This window comes from Rhinolophus sinicus, linkage group LG01, assembly GCF_036562045.2.
Source record: "Rhinolophus sinicus isolate RSC01 linkage group LG01, ASM3656204v1, whole genome shotgun sequence".
In the NCBI taxonomy this organism is placed as follows: Eukaryota; Metazoa; Chordata; class Mammalia; order Chiroptera; family Rhinolophidae; genus Rhinolophus; species Rhinolophus sinicus.
This window is the reverse complement of record NC_133751.1, coordinates 28,015,685-28,039,303: the sequence shown is the minus strand read 5'-3', so window position 1 is coordinate 28,039,303 and position 23,619 is coordinate 28,015,685. Positions and strand designations below refer to the sequence as shown.

Here is a 23,619-nt window from a genome sequence, read left to right as displayed (position 1 = left end):
ATGATTTTCTATCATAGCAATATATAGCTAAGTACATTCTGATACATCTCAATTAAGTTACTCATCTAAAGTAAGTAGTGACTTAAGTATACAAGATATTTTTAAAATTCGTTTTTCAATTATAGTTGACATACAATATTAGTTTCATGAGTACAACACAGTGATTAGACATTTATAAACCTTACTAAGTGATCACCCCAATAAGTCTACTACCCATATGACACCATACACAGATGTTAAACTACTACTTACTATATTAACGATTCAAGATTTTATATGCCAAGCATACAAAAATTACAATCCTATACTTTAGGCTAGAAAAAGCCTTAGATAGCACCTAGTTCATACTCCTTATTTTACATATGAACAAACTTAATCTCTAAAGGTTAAGAACCAGTGCTTAGAACCAGTTAACCCATCCTAACCCAGTGTGCTTTTCCAGCACTCTGCTAACTTTCCCAATAAAAACACTAAGGAAAAGTAATTTTTCCTGGACAATAATGTTCAGATGTGCTCAATTAAATAACTATATCTAAAACTAGATCACAGAAGAGAAGTCACTAATGATTTCCACTGTAAGCACAAGCATTCAGAATCTGGTTTTAAAAGGAGGACTTTAAAAGTAAACTGAATCCCTCTCCCTTTTAAAAAACATAATTGTGATTAACTTTCCTAAACAATATGTCAATTTACTTGTCTTTCAATTTCAAAAAAATTCAACGAATACTTAATATTTGCGAGAGTAGGTGCTGAAGATACAAAGCTGAATATTTAGTCAAAAGGTAGAATCAACAAGAAAATAGAATACAATATAAGTACCAAGATTGAAGATTGCAATAAACATAACAGTTACACCAAAATTTCAAATTTAAAAATACTAGTATATAATAAACCTCAAAAATATTTAAATATGTTACATGTTCCTTTTCTTATCTAATTATCTTTACTTGTTTTTTAATAAATATCAAATAGGATTTTCTTTAATAAGGTAACCCATTCCTTTCTGTTGATCATTGTAAATTTCATCAGAAGCCTCTTCTTTCATAGACTATAATCAAGGTAAGCAAAAGTAGAAATAAAACTAAATCTGCATTGACTCTTTAACATACAAAATATGTAGTCCTCAAACTCTCCTATAAATGCTTTAAATGAAATAAATAGTAATAGTATTAACTTCCAATATTTTGACAGATTTCCAGCAAAAACCAGATTCATGTATATATATGCACACTTTTTATTTATTAATAAAAGTGTAATTTATAAAGTATCATATATGATTCTATTTTCATAAGGAAAGAAAGGCTAAGTAATATATGCATTTATATGCCTGGGAATAGAGAAAGGTATATAAAAATAGGTACTAAACTATTAACACCAGACTGACGGCAGATGGAAAATACATTCAGTTTTTAAAACATCAGTTTTTGATCCATTATAATGAACGTCTATTACTTTATAATTTTTAAAAATATATGTTTTTAAAAGGGAGAAGATGTGAGAAGATGCAGGACAATGTTTTCTCACAGCTCACTGTCAGTATATCAGATAGAGATATTGTTTTTAGCAATCTGAAGTTACTTATATAACTGGAACAGTTAAGGTGTTTTCTTTCTCAATAATAATAATAATAATAATACACTTATAGAAACTCATATGTTTCTATAAATTTTCACGCACTATTTAAATGCTCTATAAATAGGGAGACAAATGGAAGTGACACAGAAAGGGTGTGTGTATTGCTGGAGGTCACTCAGCAAAATCATGTTCTCGTGCTGTGCTCTTCCCCAAATAAACAGTATGTGTATGTTACAGTTAAATACAGATGCTATGGTTCTGTGGCAAATGGTAATGAGTGTGGCCAAAGATACCACTGGGGCAAAGGCATTCTCCATCTAAACTCCTAAGGCTTTGACTGGAGAGTAGAAAGCAACCCTGTTACTTTCTAGTTCTCTCTCTGCAGTTACAGACGTTAATTAGATCCTGAACAACCATGAAATAACTACCATGTGCCTGTGGGATTCCCTGCAATGAAGCAGAACCTACAGTGTCCTAAACAATAATACAAAAAATATAAGAAAACAATATTCAGTTACTCTGGTGGTTTTAAGACGGTTTGACTTTCAGACTCCTAAGTAATGGGAAATGGGGGTTACTTAATGCACTTAGAATATTTACTTTTACTTTATAAAGCTTCAATAAGCACATGTGCATAAATGTCAGAAAATAAATTTTATTTAGATTAAGCATAAATCTGAGACGGTTAGAAGTATCATAAAAATTGCATGACATCTTGTCATTTATTTATTTATTTATTTAAAATCTAACTGGCTACCATTTGCTTCCAAGGTCACTATATCTTAAAAATGCAACAGACAGACCTTTCTTTGGAAGAGGGAGAATGGAGGGAGGTAGAAAAGGGGCCCCAATGCACACTGTTTCGATCACTGGGTAATGTTTATTAATCATTCATTGCAGAAGCTATTTTTACTAAATTTGTAACTGATCAAAACGTGTCAGAAATGGATCAGTGACAATCGCACTGTTTCTGACTGGAATGTGAGCTGGTCCTCAGATCTAAAACCTGTAAGCTGCCTAAGAAATCATGACAGCAACACGACATCAACACTGACTCTAAATTAAAGGTATGATAACTTGCACACATCCATAGGCTACACTTGTTTGTTAAAAGAGCAAGATTTATGGGACTGAAGGACGAAAAACTTCATGCTGTTTTATCTCACGTCTATTTTAATATGCATATTAACCCTGCACCTCAAATATATATTGGCTTAGGTGAGAAAAATAAATTAAAATTTTGGGAGGAGATGGATCTATTATGTTTAAGTCCTTAAATAGTATATGAGGTAATAAACATTTTCATCAGTGTTTAATAAATACATAGCACATATTAATAATGTCAGTGCAGTCTGAGGTAATTATATTCTCAAACTCATTTAGACAAATGTCAAAAACGCTTTTTTCTAAACATAGTAGGGAAATATTAAAAAAAAACAGATATTAAAATGCAACAGATGAAAGACAAGTGACTTTAGAATAGGGTTCATAACCTCTGTTTGCATTTTATAGTTCATGCCGTATGTTCACCAAATCCTCAAAAATATGACAATAATACATTGTGTTTATGCCTGTGTTCAATAAAATTATTAGTCTGTAAACTGAAATATAGCACTTCTATTTACAAGTTCTATGCAAAATAACCTTAAACAGAGAGGAAAAGGCTTTTATTAAAACCTGGAGTGTTATTGATGAGTATGTAATACCAAAGGGCCTGCCTACATTTCTGGCAAGCAACAACTATATTCTACAAACCACTGATGGGCTAAACAAGCTATTAATGACAGTTGCTTTTCAACACTTAAAATGGCCAGACTGTGTTGCCTGACCACAAGGACAAGGAGGTCGTCACGCTCACATGTTATATAATGTAAGAAACATAAATGAGACCTCTGTGGGGAGAGAAAACCCACAGGTATGGCTCCAGAGTTCTTCTGCTCTTCAACTATTAATAGAAAGCAAATCCCACTTAAAGTTGTAAACACTTGTACTCCTTTTTTACTAAAAGATTTATCGTCACTTATTTCATTTTACACCTAAGGCTGAACAAGGTATTATTAGTCCTCGTGCCCAGTTTCACCCCATAAATATACAACTTAACATGTGGATACAAAACAAAGAAAAAGAAGTGTCCTTCTGTTACTCTTAGAGTAAGACGATGAACTTTTTGCCCCGTATAAATCTGTGGAGTGTCCGGCTCTCTGGGCTTAGGATGCCCAACCCATGACTCACAGATTGCAGAATCACGCTCAACGTGTACGTGGGGGAAATACCTAGGTTTTCCACTTTGAAGTCAACGCCTTTCAATGTACTTTTCTTCCTGGAGGTCACTGGACCAGCACATCAGCCTCACTTGGGAGCTTGCTATGTGCAGAATCTCAAGCCCCACCTCAGAGCAAGAGAATCAGAATCTCTGTTTAAACAATATCCCCAGGCGACTCATGTACACATTAAATATAGTAAAGCACTGACCCAGGTCACCATGCTCCCCCCAATCCAACCCACCTCCAACTATTTGAGTTTTCAGAAAAGAGCACAAGGGAAGATGTAGAAACATCATGATCAGGATAATCCCCTTCATTCCCTGCCAAAGGGTGCACGGCACAGCAGTGCTTCTTTCACGCCAGAAACAACCCTCAAAACTATTTTGACCTAAAAAAAAGTGACAATTTTTCATACAGCTCAACTTAGTATATTCTAATCTCAATAAAGGAGAGCATTATTTTTATAGTTTGCCAATAAAACAGTAAGAGTTGTATTGTAATCAAATGGCAAGGCTCTATCTCCTGTACGTTTTCATAACTGTAAAAATAAAAATGTGTGTTAATATCACCAATCTTCCTTGACTGTATTAAAAACACACTAAAAAGTAACCATTATAATTTCCATTCAGTACATCCAGAATTTTAGAACATAAGATGGTAGAAAAATCACAGTCAGCTCCCTTTGGTATAACGGAGAACTTTAAAGTTAATTTTCTACAGTTTTTTGAGCATTACTAAAAAAAAAAACACAATGCAGGAGCAATATCACCACCTAATAACCACCCACCCCCATTCCTTCATCCCTTCTGTGTCACAGACACACAGTGGGGTCATGTTAAAAGGTCTTTAATTTGTATATGATTCTTTAGCAAATACAAAGTATTATTTCCTTAAGTTCATTACAAAATCTAAGCACAACATTATAAGCGGTGTTTGCACTCATTTTCTGTAAGTCTTTAAATAGATATGGGCACTGAGCTCTTTAAGATGTTTTATATTTAATTTGCCAATGATTCCTGCAGGATTTATAGAGGAAAACTCCTTAGGATTCAAGGTCTATTTGACATTGATTTCTAACATTTCCATTATGAAATTCTCTTTTGAGGTAAAAATTTTCCTGGATCCCCCACTCTGATAGTAGTTGTAGTTTAATACATAACTAGACAAACAAAATAATCCCCAGAAAAACAAAGTACTACAACTCTTAAATGCCAAAATAGTGAATATAAGTCTCAGATTGGTGTTACCACACCACTAGCTAGAAGGAAGAAACTTGGAAGTGAGTGGCCCAGAAGTGGCAGTCTCAGGATACATTGCTTCGGAGTGTAAATTAGATAAGTAGAATACATGGCAATGACAAGAAAGAAGAAATAAGAAACAATTAGCTAAAGAGAAATAAGACATGCCAGCCCCTTCGTCTCTGCACTTAACTATAATGCAGAAGGGGGCACCCTTAAACTAGAAAACCTGTCTACAAAATGTCTAGGATTGAAGTGAGGGAGGGAGGGAGTGAAGGGGGGGGATCAAATCACCCCCATATACAGCCACTATAAGAAGTAAACAGAAAATGCACATCAAAACATTTCAAAAAATAAAAATAATCTCCACAAACCAACCACAAAGCACACAACTCATTTCGACAAACAACAACAACAAAAGAACCCTAGAATCAGATATTCAAAAAGGAAAAACAAATAGAAGAAAAAATATCTCACAAATGAAGACTAAATTATAAAGTGTCCAAGGAAAAATAAATTTTAAAGAAAATGAAAAACACTAAAAAAAAGGAAAACAATGGAAGGAACGAAAATACAGTAAGTGAAGTAGTAAAAGGAGTCAGAAAGAAAGGCACTTAAATAGAAAATGAACAAAGAAAGGATATACATACACACACACACACAAATCTATGCATCTATGTGCATATATATACGTACATATATAAATATATGTAATTCTGTAGAATAGATATAATTATATAGTATACAATTTAAGTCCCTGAAGAAAAAAACAAAAGGAACAGAACATTTAATACTATAATCCAATAAAATAATTTCTGGAAATAAGAAAACAAGTCTACATATCAATGAGCTCTGTGAAATTAGCCAACAACAACCAACTTTGGATCCTAGTAAAACAAGAAAAATTTAAAAATGGCAATGCCTGAAAGCAAAAATAAAAAAAATCAAATTATCTATAAAGGTAAGAAAATAAGGATGATACCAGAGAAATCAACAGAATAATATTTTCAAGAAAGTCAATAAAAGAAACTGTAAGCCAAGGATCTCATGTCTAGTGAACCTGTCATTCAAGTGGCAAGACTACAGAAACACAGCTTGGAATGTGCAAGATCTTGGGGAGTATTGTACACAGGAGCCTTTAGGAATATAGTAGTAATGTGTTTTATACAAACAGAAGATAAGTGGGTAGATATCAGCAAACAAACAAATGTAAATATTTAATAAACTTAATTTTACAGTTAATTCTAAAACAGGGTGACAGCATGGGTGGAAGAACAGTATGTAAATGTATATTCTAACAAAGTGGTAAAAATGCAAAAGAAGAAATGGGAGGAAAAGAAAGGGAAAGTACAATAGGAGCACTGGTTATAATAAAGGTACTAGATGGGATGCAAAGGATGTCATTTAAAAAGGTAAGTAGAAACAAGGGGGATTAAAAGCATATTAAAAGATATAAATATAAAGGTAAACATGAGAACAAAAATACAAACCCTCCTAAATTTCATAATAATAACTCTTCTGAGACAATTATTCGTACTATTCTATCTACCTATTTATCTAACATAGGACTGAAAGGCCTTAGACGTAATGAAAGCCCAGAGACAAAAAGCACACCATATGTCCAGATCTTGACTTCTAAATACTAGTTTTCTCTAAACTAAAATGGGGTAATTTGAAGAAATGGCTGATTCCAGGAGTGGGACCGGGAAGGTATAAAAAGAGTTAGGAACATCCAGTTGTGCCATAACATAGTAAAGTACTTAAACAAACAAACAAACAAAGATGAGGTACGTCAAAAAAACAAGAAGCCATCTTGAAAGGATACTCTCTAGACAAATTTGGGACAACTTGAGTATCAAAAAAATTAATGAAATTAATAATAACTTTTTTAGTAAAATAAAAATCCATGAGTCCTTGGTCACAGTAAATAGATAAGTAAGAAAGACGGGTAGGCTCTTCCTTATGGTAGAATGCTGGCTGCTAAATAAGGGGGAGCAGAAGAGCTAGAAAATCTCCATTTTGAAATCATCAAGCAAGAATCATCAGTGGGTGATGGGATACCAACCTTCACAGGCTCTGTCTAGAACGTCAGGCTTTATGGGTAGTAGATGAGTTTGAGAAAATAAAAATAAAATGGTACTAGGCAATACGTTATAAGAAATTTAAACTAAGAATGACATGCTAGACAGCTCCCAGGAAAAGTTGGCAACATAGAGACAGGGATGATAGAACAAAAGCTGAAGCAAGGGCTCAGGATATTATGACAAATAAATGAAATCAGCCCCTGAAGAGGTTCCAGAGGAACACAGCCCATCTATGCCACTCTTTTCTCTCTGCACCCACACCTGCTTTCTCCTTTCTAGGCTTAAACATAACCATAGACCAAGAAGAGTCCATGAACAGAGTACAAAGACAGCGCAACCATCTCTGTGTCCTTCTGGCGAGTACAACATGCTGCATATGTCATTTTCCTTAACCTGCTTAAATTTATACTGGCTTTACCCTCTCTTAGAACAAGGTGAAATCTCTATGATAATCCAAATAAATTTGAAAAGATGAAAGCTACATAAAGAAGAAATTAGTCTAAATGTGTGGAATGCTCGTCTTACTTCCATTTTATACCATGTTTTTAAAAAATCAATCTATTAGAAGTTATACTTCTAATTGTACTTGACTAGATAGCGAATTCAAAGAAGGGCTATCTGTGCTCGATGGCTGTAAGTTTCTGCTCAGTTAGAAGGTGGGGAGACACAAACCTTGGGCGCACACAGCAGCTAGATAAACAGGTTCCATTAAGGCTCAAACAGTAAATTCTTGAGTTTGCTTCCTTCTTAGGGAGTTATGAAGATACCACTGGTTTTCCAGAATATTATTAGCGCACAAAGCAATGCATACGTATGTATGTATGTATGTATATGTATATGTGTGTGTGTGTGATATTGTTACATATTCATATGTTGATATTAATGTTAATAGTTCACAGTCGGCGAGTCAATTTTATAATAAGTTACATAGTCTTTTGAACAACTTAGAAAAAATGCATTAAAATCATCTACTTCCCACTACCTGTTTTACTAATCCAGGCTCTCTCATTCCTAAAACACATTATCTTTGAAATATATTCGAAATATATTCGATGTATATGACCCAGACAAAAGTGAAATAAAATTCAGGTTCAAGAATATAAAAGAATAATTAACAAACAATTACTCCTGACTTTAGTAAGGGGCTGTGCTTCATCAAAGGTTTTGAAATACATTTAGTTGGAGAATTCTGTCTTCAGATGAAATCTTATTTTAAAAGTCTAAAAATTTACAAAATATCTAAAAGTGGAACTACTCTGGTTAAAGTGGGCAGTGGAAGTCTGGAGTGCCACCTGCTTTGGGGAGCCTTCCTGGCAGCCCAAGGCACAGTTAGAAAACCACTGCTGCATACAATTATAAACAGAGTATAAATGCACAGAACAGTCACTGCAAATGAGTTCATCTGAGTAAGTACAAAAAACGTGAAATATAAACTAATAAAAATTTAACTCATTATTATTTACTGAGGAACACAAACTAGGTAAACATAAAGTCTTTTCCATATATAATACTTTTCAAGAGAAGGATAAAAGACAGCTCATTTTGGCGCTCTGGTAGGTGTTCTTCCTTGTTATAAACCTCCAACAACTGATACTGTAATTTGATGTTTTAGATTAACATTTTTATTCTGATGTGCACATGTCCTAACTATATGTGCCACTATGAAGTGATAAACATGGATTCAGGAAACAATTTTTTAAAATGAGAATAACAATGTTATTTATTTACTTCTAATCTGGACAAATATATAGTTCAAATTGACTAGGTTATTATATCCTGCTTTTTAATAATTATCTGTAATTTTTAGGGTCATTTTTTTAAAGTCTGGGTTTCCTCAGTTTCCTTTAAGTATTGAAAGGAAAACCAAAAATCCCTTCTAACTCTAAAACTGCCATAAATCAAAATAAGCTGCCTCTTGCTACTGCTTGCTTTTGTGGGAGCAGAACAAAAGCACATTAATAGTTAACAAAGCTACAATATGATATACGAATGAGGTCTTGCATTAAAAAAGTACTTAGATTGTATTTACAAAAGAACCTCTCTCATTAATTATTCAACATTTGGATTTGACCAGAAACCAGAGCATGACTTTATAATGCTCTGTTTAAATGAACTACTTAATGCTGTAATGAACACTCAATGTGGTAAGCTCAGTGAATTCTGGACTTGTTATAATACAACAGTTTTCCCAATTTTTTGATCAACGGACAGATTTTAATGTTAAGTCAGTTTGCATTTCATTTCACTTATGCTTTAAAAATGTTTACTTAAACCAAAAATTTTGCATCTCAATTATTTTACGTTCTAAACTGAATGTAGTTTAAACCAATGCATTATTCATAAAGCAAAGACATTAGGAAAAACAAAGCTGTGCACTTCTTTCAAAGCCGTTAAATTGCTAAAACATACCATATTTATGCATGCGATATTTGATTGTGCTTTTCTTAAAACACAAGCTTGTTTTTGTCAGATCAAGATATGCCAAAAATTCTACACCAAACATTTTTGTTTATAATTAAAGCAATCATCAATCCAAGGATTGTCATCCATTTTATTTCATCTCTACATCAAAATAAAAGTAATTTTTAAAAAATTTAAATTCCCTTGAAATGATAAGATAAATGAAAATCTAAGTGCCTTCACATAATAACAGTAAGCTGACCCTTTGGGAAATGGTTGACTTTCTCAATACAAGGTATTCAAAGCTCATTCAACAGTGTTCATTTAGAATGCAGATATCAAAGATGATGCAAATGTTCAAGAGAAAATTAGAACTTACCAGATGTTCTAATCCAGCTTTGATGTTTCCAGATTCCCTAAAACAGAAGAATGAAAGTTCTAAATAGTTGCTAAACCCTTGTCTGCTATAATTTGTTTACCTCAAAACTGTTTTTATAAACCTTTAGAATGTTTTAATACATCTTTACTAATGTTCATACAACACTGTTTTTAAAGACAAAACTATTTCCATCTAAAGGGAACAGATAATTTATTTATATCTAATAATATTACCGCTAAACTGGTATTACACTAACAGAAAAAATGCTTCAGATTTTTCAAAGTCGGCACACAACAAAAATAAGTATATTATTATTTTACTATTCACATCTCTGTTTCACATTGGCTTTTCATTAGAGCTTGTTTTTTTCCAACATTTATTATGAACATGTTCAAACATAGAAATTCTATACACCATTTAGAGTCTATAATTGACATGTTACTATATTTTCTTTATCAAATACCCATCCACCAATGGCTGCACTTTTATATAAAGAATATGTTCATGATTGCATAGCTAGATAACTAAATTTTAATGAAATTTTCCTGACATTAATTTTATTAACTTAGTGTACACTACAAATCAGGACCTACAACTGTTGTAATATTAAAAAACAAAATACCGTATTATTCATCAAATATCACGATACATTTTAAGTATTTAATTTCTTGCTCTTCACTGTAAACAAAACACTACTGCTGGAACTAAAAATATAAATAACTGTGCAAGTAGCAAAGATAATTTAAAGATACATTTGATGAAATGAGGCGGATAGTTGCATTTTTAATGCTGATTTCAGTTTTTATAGTAATTTATTTGTGACAAACGGACTTTGACTTTTTTCACTCTGACCAAGTAGTATTTTAATTTCATCACAAATACCAAGCCTTATTTTTTAAACATGGTTATACTTCTACCACATTGCAGAAAATAATTATAAAACATCCAATAACCAACAATATTGCATTCATGATGTTTAATCTTTTCCCCACACCTCTTTCTTTCTCTGAAGGGGTCCCAACTTTCTTTTCCCTTTATTTTTGTCTCCAATTGACTTTGCCAAAAATATATTTATCTCTGTTTCCTTCGTCTTGCTATACAATCTTTCCAAATTTCCCTATCTTTTTTCTCTTCAAATACAATGCCTGCAAACTAAATTCACGACTTCAACCTTTGCTCTTACTGCCCAGTCTGGCATACTGGAAATAAATTCCAATATCTACTGATTAGCAGACCACTCATCTTTAGCCATTCTCTTCTTTACTTCCTGCTTCTAGCAATCTTAGGAATTCTATGCATTCAACGTTTAAAAATTTAAGGATTCCTGAAACTCATTCTCTGGAAGCAGTCCTAATGACAAATGATAGGAATAAATTGCAACAGGGTGTCAGAGAAGGCTAATAGCTATATAAATGATTTTTTAAAACATTATTATTACAAAATTAATGCATTTATTGGAACTGGAAGTCAAATGGATCTTTAAGTTTTCACAAGGACATTCTCATATGATCATTTGTATATTTTAAAATTTAAACAAAAAGAATAATGTACATAGTAAAACATCTGACAGTGCAATGTGTTCCTGTGTGTGTGTGTGTGTGTGTGTATACACCACAATAAAATTAAGTCTTTCTTTTATCACTGACTCCCAGTTCTCAATCACTGATATTAGCTCTTTGTCCTTATAAAGATATTCTATTTGTATGTGTGTATGTATATGTGTGTGTGTGTATTTATGCTCTTGGTTTTTTTTTTAAACCCAAGCAACAGCAGAGTATACACACTGTTTTGTATCTTCACTTGGCAATCTATCTTGGAGTTTGTTCTATATGATACAAATCTATTTCATTCCCCGCCATGGCTACATTTGTCACATAATGGTTCTTATTAGAAAATAATACTGCAATATAAAAGAACAAAATTGTTCAGACTCAAAGCACTCAAAGTCCGTATAATTTATTATCTGAAACCACTGGGGCTAGACACGCTTCATCAGAATATTTTAGATTTTAGAACGGTAATACGGTAGGGGTGTGTGTGTGTGTGTGTGTGTGTGTGTGTACACGCACACACACACACACACACACTGACAGCAAGGCTTGATACAGCATCTCATCATCATACACATTAATAATTCTGAAACAAACATGAATGTCCCCACAAAGTGGGACACAAAAGGGCTATAAATAGCTTTATTTCAGGGTAGGTTTTGCTGTCACCTGAGCTTGCCACAACATTAGTGAAAATCTCTCAGTTTCCTGAGCTACTTGTATTTTGGAATCAGGGATAAGAAACTGTTCTTTAAAAAAATAAGAAGAAAAGAAAAGGTTGGCTAAGTTGTTGCTTTGCTGTTTCCAAGTGACTCTTTAAATTAAACGATATTTAGGAAACGTGCATTGAGAATGGCATGCCTGGAAGAAAACTAGGCCTCATCCTGGACATACGCCCTTTCCCTCACTACCAAATGTACACAAATGGACTCAACTGCAGGCTCTTGGCTATCCCACATCCTTAGTTATCATTTAGTTTTTTTATGAGTTTCAGGTGTACAAAGCAATTGTAATAGTTAGACATCACTCCCCTCACAAAGTGATAGTCCCCCATCTACTACCCCTCTGACATCGTATGTATCTGTTACAATACCATTGACTCTATTCCCTATGCTGTACTCCACTTCCCGTGCATATGCGTAACATATATTATATATTTAATTATAGTTGACATTCAATATTATTCTACATCAGCTTCAGGTATAGTGCAGTGGTCAGGCATCTACACAGTCTATGAAGTGATCTCCTTGATAGTCCAGTCCCATCTGGCACCCTACATGATCTTTACAACATTATTGATTATATTCCCCATAGTGTATTTCATATCCCCGTGACTATATTGTGGCTACTAATTTGTACTTTCTAGTCCATTCACCTTCTCCCCCATTCCCACCCCCTTCCCATCTAGCAACCATCAGTTTTTCTTTTTCTCTTCTACCTCTGAGGCTATTTCTGTTTTGTTTGTTCATTTATTCTGTTCTTTTGATTCCACATATAAGTGAGCTATCATTTAGATTTAACCATTTCTTTTTATCTTCATGGCCACTACCTTATTTTAGGCTTTTTCCTTTCTCTCCCAGATTTCTGGGAGAGATTACCAGCCTCATTTTATTCTCTCCCAAACTATTTTTAAAAAGCTTCTTAATGGGTAACAATGGCTCCTGCCTTACCCCATGTCAAGCCCTTCTCCATAATACAGCAAGATCTTTCTAAAATGTAAGCTTGATCATGTCAATTCCCATCTTAAAATCCACGATACCCTACTACACTCGAGTTTACTCATTCCCTCTATAATCTTGCCAAAGCTACAGTACATGGAAAGTAACAGCAACAGCCATAACCAACTGCTAACCTGGCTTCACAAACTGCTGAACCGCTAGCTCTCTCTACCAGAAATGTCCCTTTTCTCCCCACCTCAAATTCTCACCTGTCTTACAAAAAAACAACAACATTCTTCAGGACTCATCCTAAACCACATCTTCACTGGGTAAACTGTTTCCCTTCCTCACAAATGAAGTAGTAAGCTCCTCCCATGTGTTCCCATCACAGAATTTATCACACTTTATTATAAACACCTCTTAACTTGCCCAGTGACAGCACTAAAATGAAAACGTCTCAAGGACTTGAATTGCACCTTTTTAATTTTCATATCCCAGCACCCAATACAGTGCCTAAAAGTATGTATTCATCTAATAAGGACCTGACCTCTAACCGTCATGAGGACAAGCTGGGATGGAGAGTCAGAGGCAAGCAGCTCAGGTCGCATTGTGGCCCCATTCTATCTCCGTACCACACAAATAGCAAGGCAACTGCAACGATGAGTGGCTGTCTGGGACAGCAGTATTGGGAGTTGTGGGTATGTGTTTCGTGGGTGATTGTTTTGCTTTGTTTCATTGTGTATTGTTTTTGATGGAGTAGGAGGACACAGTGGGAAAAGTAGTTGATTGAGGCCAGAGTAGAACAGCAGAAGCTTTGCACTCTAGTTTTTAAATTAACCTGGAGGAGCACAAACCACAGCCTAGACTTTTGCCCCTCTCTGTAGATTGAAAGTACTGGCCAAGGCAGCTAAATGTTGCAGGAAGTAAAGAGAAGCCCATAGAAAAATTTTAAGACATCTGGGGTGCTTAAGCATGGGACTGGAAAAAACAACAAATGGAGCAACTTCATCCAGAGCAAAGAGAAAAAACTGAGCAAGGATATAATATAAGCCTAATAACGTTTTCAAAGGGAAGATTTTTAGAAATTAAATATGAAAAAAGAGTTATGAAAAAAATCAATATGAGATTGTATTAAAAATATTTAAAATACAGTAGTTTGAGATAAAGAACTAGGGAATGGATCAAAAGCACAACAGCTACAGAAGGGGAAGAAATAGTCTGCTGGAACACTGGGTAGAAGAACTCTCCCAGAAGGCATAGGAAAGGGATGAAAAAACAGAACAAATGAGGGATAACATTAAGATGAGGAGTAGTATGAAAATCTATGTAATGGAAATCCTAGAAGGAAAGCAAAGACAAAATAGAAGAGAAGAAATATTTGAAGAAATAATGACAAAAATTTCCCAGATATAGAAATATTCAAACCTTACATTGAAAGTGTACACAGAGCTGAACAAGATAGTTAAGGAAAAAAATCCACAGCAGGCACAACATAAGGATAATTAAGACTATTATAGATCAAGATAAAAGTCTAAAAGCTTCCAGAAAGAAAAAGCATACCCCTCCACAAAGGAAAAATAACACTGACATCAGACTTCTCAATACTGATGCTGGACAATAAAGTATTAACTTCCAAGATAAAGTGTTAAAAGGACTGGGAACCTAGAATTTATACACAGCTAATAAATGATTATTTAAAGTGAAAGAAAAATAAAGAAATCTCAGGAAATTCTTCACACAAAGACATTATTTGAAAGAGGTTCTAAGGAACATAATGCAGTAAGAAGAGTAATAAATTCAGGAAGAAGCAACCAGATAAAGCAAAAGTTGGCACAGAACATAGTAATTTTTATAATCTAAGCAATCAGTGACGAAAAAGAAGATGAAGGAAAACTTACCCATAACAATCTGGAATTACTATGCCACAGAAAATTCTCAGATTGGGTAAGAAACAAAATCCAGCAATGCATCATTTATAAGAGACACATAAAACAAAAGGATTCAGATAGGTTTCCAAAAAAAGAGTAAAAAATGTAGCCAGGCAAACATGAACCAAACGAAAGCTGGGGTGGTAATTTCATTGATAAAATATATTTAAGCCACTTCCCATAAAATACACACACACACACACACACACACACACACACATAGAATGTCCTTTTTCATATATATACACACACATATACATATATATACATATATATGAAAAAGGACATTCTATTCTAGTAAAAGATACAATAGATTGAGAAATTTTCATTTATATCCAGAATGTTTGCATATTCATAAAGCTTAACATATATCACAGATTGGGACAACAAAATTTCAACAAGTTCTCCATGAAATCAGCTTTCTTTAGTTTTATTTTGGGCAGAAAGACAAGAAAGAGGGATCATCTCAAAACAACACAGATAAAGTGTCGTGAATATATAAACACTGCATAATATGCATGATATACAATCCTGGTTATAGAAGCAAAATACCTACACTCACATGTAAGCTCTACTACAAAAGAGTTACATGAGCGTGGGTCACATAATATACCTTCTCTAACGCTCAGGTATGTTACCTATGCTGTGAAGACTTTGTAACACGTGCCTTACCTAACGTACAAGGTTGTGGTGAAAAAACAGGAAGATAATGTATGTGAAGGTACACTATCCGTTGCAATGTGCTCTAGAAATGTCATTATGATAGATATTTAAATATAAAAGTCTTAATGAATTTTTGAAAACGGAGAGACAAGATCCAAGACGTTGACAGAGGGATCTTGCAACAAATGGTCCTCTTTAAAGGCCTGTCCTCTTTAGTGGTCTGTCTCTGGGGTTGTCCCTGCCATGACTTCATCAATATGTGTGCAACTCCTCTTGCCCTGTGCTGAAAGCAGACTTAATTCAATTATAGGTCTCAAAACTGATAAAATGGTCCTGAAGTGGAAAATGGGAAGAGATTATTGGCAAATGAATAAAGATTTGTATCGAACTAACACACAGGAGTACAGCAGGTCTTTTTTTAATCATTCCCTGTCTTAAATCTTCTGGGAACCATGAGTTTCCCTTCCCCTCATGCAGCACATCGATTTCTGAATTAGACTGCAATATTAAATAATTAATATACTTGCCATGATTGATGTTTTGCATTAGTTGAATATTAGGTTATCAATCAAAATCCACTTGGTTTAATGTAATAATATTGAAAAAGTGTCACGGGCTGTTCATCCAATTTGTAGTTGAGGCAGCACAGATAGTAACGCTGGCATAACCCAAGGCTCTCCGGCAGGAAATGCACTGGTGGCGCCCCGTGTGTGAGGCAGACATTTTGAAACTGATGGGACAAGGCTGAGGTTGCCCTAAATAAACCTCATGGCACCTGTCAGTTTCAATGTTAGGTGTCCTTCCAGCCTGAAGACATTGTGCATCAATCATATCACAGCAGGCAAGAAAAAAATTAAAAATAAGGTACTAATTTACCTTTGTGGAAACAGATTTCATTATATTGCCCAAAGAAGCATGCTGTAAATCTAGAAACAGTGGCTATGATAAAACTTATGTCCTCTTAAGAAGTTGCTAAACAAATAGACTAAGAATTTTTACATCTAGTCTTACTAGGAAGGGATCAACTTTTTAAAAAATATGGTAACAATATTACACCAAAGTGATGATTCAGGTTTTAAAACAGTGTAAGGGAACCAGCCCAAGGAGTCACAATTAATAACGACATTTATTTTGAAAAGACCCGATTCCTTCTGATGATGGCATTCTCCTTCACTCTCACTATTTCACATCTACACTTGTCAAAATATTAGCTTAGGAAAAAAATTTTAATTACTTGCTTCTAAAAGTACATGATTTTTCTCATCAGTCCCTATCATACCTATCCAAAATACATTATGGGTTTACTTTTAAAAGTAGTATTTTAAAACAAATTAAATAAACAAAAGACATTAAAAAGAAAAGTGACTTTTTTGGGTAGAGTAAAAAAGGAGCAAAATAAATATAAACCAAAACCATTTCATAGAGCCAGCCAAAAATCCAGTGAGTGTTTAGTTATAAAATACTCAGAAACCATAAGGCAAGCAACTAACTGATGTAGCATTACAGTATTATTTCACAGACCAAGTCTTTAAGAAATAAAAGGTTAAATATATTTATAATCAGCAATATATAGGTATTATCCCATATAAAATGTATACACACACAGTAATTATGAAAAACAGAGTAACTCCTATACCAGTGAAAACTTTTATAGGTGTTTTTTTTTGTCATGAAGCATATTATTCAGTTTTAAAAGATGACTATTCTGCAGTTTTCTACAGATATAGAATAAGATCACAGTTAATTTGGTATTCTCTCTTTCATAAAACAAAAATTTACACGAGTTGGGTATTTTTACATAATGGCAGTCAAGGTTTTTAAAAGCCTGAGTTATAAATTATAAAAAATCTACATCTCTCATCTCAAATAATAATTGATAAATTTTTACACGTATAAAACCTTTTCTGTTAAGTATAAAATGCTATTAATGCAAAATTTTCGTGACATATAAATCTAAGGAAAACCTGGGTTCAAATACCAACTCTACTACTTACTAAATAAGTTTGTCAAGTCATATATCTTCATAATTTTTCCATCCTTAAATTCAAGTCAAGGATTAAAAAGACAATCAGCACGTATATATATTACTCAATAAATACTGGTTCAATATGACAGACTAATAATGGACCAATTGACTGCATTCCACTTTCAAAATCAAGAAATATCTTTACAGATGTTAGCTTTTTAACCACTTTAAAATCTGTTTCAACAGTAATACCTATAAACCAAAGTCAGTCTACTTTTCAAATAACAAATGCATATAAAGGGCTTGGCCCAATGGCTAGCATCCAATTAAAATACCATGTATATCCTGAAATAAGCACATTCTCATATTCTCATCTGTGAAAGGAGGTAGAATAATAAAGTATGTTGAAAAAAGAAGGAAAAAATAATATCTCAATTACTTAATGGTTTTTATATTTTTAACCCCAACAAGAAAAATACAGAATATTAGTACTAAGTTCCAAAAAGATTTTCCTAGAATTCTCAGTTTCAACGTACCAGGTTTGATTAGAATACTCAGCATATTTCTTCTGATTAGAGAATATCTTGCAAATTAGTGGCTCTAAATGTATATCTTTGTGTTACTACAGTACACAATGATAGTTTTCAGATGTGTGTATCTTACAAACAGTTTTTGGTATGACTGATTATTTGCAACAAATTCTACTTTAAAACTTATAAATCATTTGCACAAAATAGTGTACCACGATTACTGAATTTTACATGTACTATTCTCCTTTTAAAATCCTTTAGTTAGTTTTACAAATATTAGTGAGCATCTACGATTGGGACAAGTTTAAATTAAACATATTAAACAGCTGAGGACTTAGATACACACTGAGTTTATTCCAATGGGAGGCTGAAGACTTAAGTTGGTATGTATTAGGTAAGCCATTTAAAGTTATTCAGGTAAACTGACTCTAGAGTTCACAGAAAGGGTCTACAAAAGGAAAGAGAAGAGATTTCAGTATTTTTGAAATTGTGCCCTAGATAACAGTCTCAAATGAAGAAACACTAAGAGAATTCATCACCAGTAGATCTGATCTAAAAGAACTGCTAAAGGAAGTGCTTCAGACACAAGGGAAATTATACCAGAAAGAGACTTGGAACATCAAGAATGAAGGAAGAGCAACAGAAATATATTTATTGACCACCCTTGTACCTGGCTCCATGATAAACTCGAAGTGGAAAATAAAATAAAAAACAATAACAACAACATAAACAAACACCATCAACAAAAAGTACAAGTATTAAGATATGGTATCTATGTTTTAGATCAGGGGTGTCCAAACTGTGGCCCACGGGCCAACTGCAGCTCGCAATCCATTGTTAATTGGCCCGCAGCAAATTCCAAAAAATATATTTAGTTTACTTAAATAAACCAGGTGAGGCAATACGTACTTCACCTCAAGTGAGTGGCACGGCCGTTTGTGTATTTTACCGCATATGGCCCTTGGTGAAAACCGTTGAAAAAAGTTTGGACACCTCTGCTTTAGATGTTTAAAACAGTGTTGTCAAATCAAGGCTCATACATGAAATACCGTATTTCCCTGAATATAAGACCTAGCTAGACCATTAGCTCTAATGTGTCTTTTGGAGCAAAAATTAGTACAAGACCAGTCTTATCTTACTATAATATAAGACTGGGGCTTACATAATGTAATGCAATATAAGACCAGGTCTCATATTAAATTTTGCTCCAAAAGACGCATTAGAGTTGAAGGTCCAGCTAGGTCTTATTTTCAGGGAAACACGATAGTTACTGTCCAAGCCAGGCAGGGAAAACAGATGTGAACATGTTACCTGTCTATTATTTCCCACATGCAGGACTAGCATTCCTAATCAATGACAATCCTCTTTCCCATGAGGCCAGGTTGCATCTCAAGTATCTTAACACTGTGCTTTAAGCAGCCACTGCCAGTCATCTGGAGTTAGCAGGTGAGATGCAACCCACTGACCACCAATCCCTTCAATCCATGTACTTGACCTAGTTCAAGAGAAGTTCAGAAGAAGAGGAAATTGCCATATGTGTTAGAGTGGTTGAGAAATATTTCAAAGAGGGTAATTTTAGCTGCATCCTGAAGGATTGATTACATGTAAGCAGAGTGGGTAAGTAGAAAAGAAGAGGCAGGAAGAGTAAGCTTAAAGGTCCCACGTGACTCGATAGAGGTCAAGTATGGAGAGTAGCCTGCCCAGAGTAGATGCATTAAAAGGTCATATTGCTTTCAGTCTTTAATTTTAAATAATTTTTATTATGTAAGGTTTCAGGCCCATCATGCATAATTGTGCATGTTGTTCATTATGGGAAGAAAAAAAAAAAAAGAAAGGCAAACCTAATAGGACAGTGGAAGATAAAAGCTGTATGCCCTGGCCAAGCAGTGCGTCCTGGCGTGGTACTACACCCACAGGAAGAAGGGACAGCTTTTCCTAGTATGCACAAAGGTGCCACATGGACTAGCAGTGGCCCTGTAACTAACAAATGCTGATTGTAGAAAATTTCAAAATTACATCTGGTTCTAATGAAGAAGAAAATAAAAATCATCTGAAACCCCACCAGCCAAAGATAATACCTTACACGTTTTAGTTTCTTCCTCCATTCTTATGCACACACACAAATACACTTATTTTTTCATACAAAAATGGGATCATTGATTTCTGTTATGTTTAAAGCTTAAATTTTTCCATTACTTAAATGGCTTCTCAGGTGTCAATAAATACATTTACATATAATGTTTCTATTGTTGACATACTATTCTGCTCATAGATGTACAATAAGTTAACTTATGCATTATTGTTGGACATTTGGATTATTTCTTATTTCTTACTTCAAATAAAACTGGGTATAAAAAAAGAATAACTAATCATTGATTTAAGAATCACTTATGAATTTTATAAGATTTATGAAGTTATTTTACTTGGAGGATTGGGGTTAAATAATTTTAAAAAGGCAAAATAAAAAACCAGCATATCTCATCTTCAGTACTTAAATTTAAATAATTACATTTATCTATTAATATTTATTGTACTTATATAAATATAAATTTGTATTTAAATATAGTTTAAAGTGCCGTAATTTATAATCATTTAAATTGAAATACAATTAAAAATAAATTTCTACTTTTAAGAAAGTCCATTATCATAAAAACTACGTCCCAGCAACTTCATAAAAGCAATATCTACCTAATATGTAATACAGAGTCAACAATCCCAAATAGAAGGTAACAAATATCTATATGTAAGAATTCAATTAACGTCTTTAGCTGGTAAAATTGAGAGAAAATGCAACACATGTATAATTTTCCTAAGAATAGCAAACTTTCAATAACTCAGAAATTGGATTATTCAATTCTTCAATTATGAAAGTCTTTTGCTGTTCTCGTGCCTTTGATGTTCTCCTATGTAACTACACTGATACTCTAGCAGGAAACAAAAAACTAAGGTGTGATTTTAACTAGGTAAGTACCTAATCGTGGTAGGAAATAAAATTCTTTCTTTGCTTCGTGAATCAAAATAAACTCCTCAGCCTGGAATTCAAGATTCTTGCTGAAGTCAAACTATTTGCCATTCCCTAAAGATCTCTCTGTACTTCCCAGCACTTAAATCTTTGATCATAGATATCTAAGTGAACCCACCTTTTCAGAGATTCCACCTCCAAGGAAATGTTGATCAGTATGTTCAAGCAATGTTATAAATGCTTTACGAGAATTAACTCACTTAATCCTTATAACTTTAGTATAAAGAGATGAAATTATTATCCTTATTATATATAGATAACTGAGGGTTAGAGAGGTTAAGTAGATCACACAGTAGACCTGGTAAAAGGCAGATTGGAAAAAGGCAGATTGGTAAAAGGCAGATTGGAAACCTGGCAGACCAAGTTCATTGGGCTTTTAATCAAGAGAGAAATCATTACTGTCAGGCTGTAAACACTGTAACTTCAGCAATGCAACCAGATTTTACAGTATTCTCCTACTGCTTAATTGGAACCATGATTGTGAAGAAGGCTGCAAAGGGGTAAGGATTTAAGTAAAAATGCACACTGACCCCTTCATGATAGACTAATATATGCCAGGTGCTGAGCCTGGGCATTTATGCTTATACTCTCATTAAATTCTCACAATATTCACAAAAAGGAAAATCTGTATAAACAGCTAACAAACATTTAGGGAAATATTACAGTGCACAAATCTGGAAGCTAAAACTAAATCCCATTTTTCACCTAGCAGACAAGCAAAGATTAAAGCAAGTGATAACAGATGCAGTGTTGTTAAAGGTGTGGGGAATCAGGTACCCTCATATGCTACTGATGAGAGCGGAATATAACACAAGTTTCCCAGAGAGCAATTAGAAAACGTTAAAGATTGTCAATAACACACATAAAGCCTTTGATCTGACAGTTCCATTTCTCTGGGTTTATCCCAATGATACATTCTCAAGATATTGATCACTCCATTGTATTTAATAAAAAACAAACAAAAAAACTGGGAACAAACTAAATGCCCAATAATGGCAAACTGAAATAGAATATGGTAATAGCAATAAAATAGAAAATGATATAGCCATAAAATTATGATGTAGTTGTATATTTCCATGAAAATGTTCCTGTGGCATATCAAGCTTTTTAAAAAGAGCATACACAGAATGATAACGATGTCAGACTTGTAAAAATAGTTTTATACATGCATGTATATAGTGTGAGTACATATCTGTGTGTAGCTAACTGAAAAATTATAAACTACAGTACTTAACAGTGGGATTTCACGTGATTTTTACATTCATTCTAATTCTTTGCTTATGTTTTCTAAAATTTCTTCCATAAAAATACATTACTGTTGGTCCAGTTAAAAAAAGTATTTTAAAAAGTCCTCACAGCAGCTCTACGGAGAAGTACATTATCCTCATTTTGCAAATTACTACTTTAATCTATAGCTTAAAGTAAGAAATTAACTTGCTAAAATGGCCAAAAATGCTCTATCTGAATGCAACGTTCATACTTTGGCTTTTACAACAGGAATGCTGCCTGCTGTATTAGATAAAATAAGGCTAGGCCTATACTCAGCACACACTTTTCCTGTTCGCTATGCCCTTGAAAAACTTTCTCGTAAATTATGTGTGTACCTGCCTATTATCCTTGGTATTCATTTTAGACTCGTCTACATTTTCGTTCATCTTTATACCACCTACCGTGTTTAATAATAATAGAATCTTCCTAACTTTGGTACATGATTATGTAAGATACAGACAAATTCAGTTTAGAGTTGGAGAGTGTGACACTGGAATAGAAATGATGGACACAGCTATACCCAGATGCACGAGACAAACAGAGATGGTGAACCCTTCGAGAACTGATGCAGATTGTTCCCAGTTCTGCCACATTCCCTTCATTCCCCACTTTGTCTATACTAGTTTTGGTTCCGATCAATTCACACCCAAATTCCTCCAATACTCTTCTCTCCCTAACATCAGTGTCTTCATACCCGTAGTTCATGTCTCCACTTGCTTTATAATCTATAGTATCTACTATAGATTATATAGCTATCCAAAATGTACCTCTTCTCAGTCCAGTTCATTATCACCTCCATGATTCTGTTCATGCATCTATCTACCTAAAACAGTCTTTTTTTCTTCACTATATCTTCAAAATCTATACATTTATTGTACAAGAACCAAACTCCCAATTTGCTGTGTTGATAATTTTTTACATCTCTAAACTTATCGTCACTCCTTGGCATTCAACGGGTAAGTCCCAGGAACTTCCAAATGTCAAAAATTGTGAAACTGATAAGGCATGTAAAGTGCTTAGCAGATTAAAACGTCACATATATTACTAATTATTATCAACATCATCGTTACTATGCAGACCCTTCATGAGTGTC

The 23,619-nt window shown here is 33.8% G+C and overlaps 1 protein-coding gene across 1 annotated transcript in view; it reads right to left on the bottom strand.

The window, feature by feature from the left end:
• The window catches only part of RSRC1 (arginine and serine rich coiled-coil 1), a 371,018-nt gene that overhangs the window by 187,524 nt on the left and 159,875 nt on the right, over positions 1–23,619 (bottom strand). The window contains 1 exon segment of the mRNA XM_019732033.2: positions 9,941–9,977. Coding sequence (XP_019587592.2) covers positions 9,941–9,977 — 37 coding nt within the window.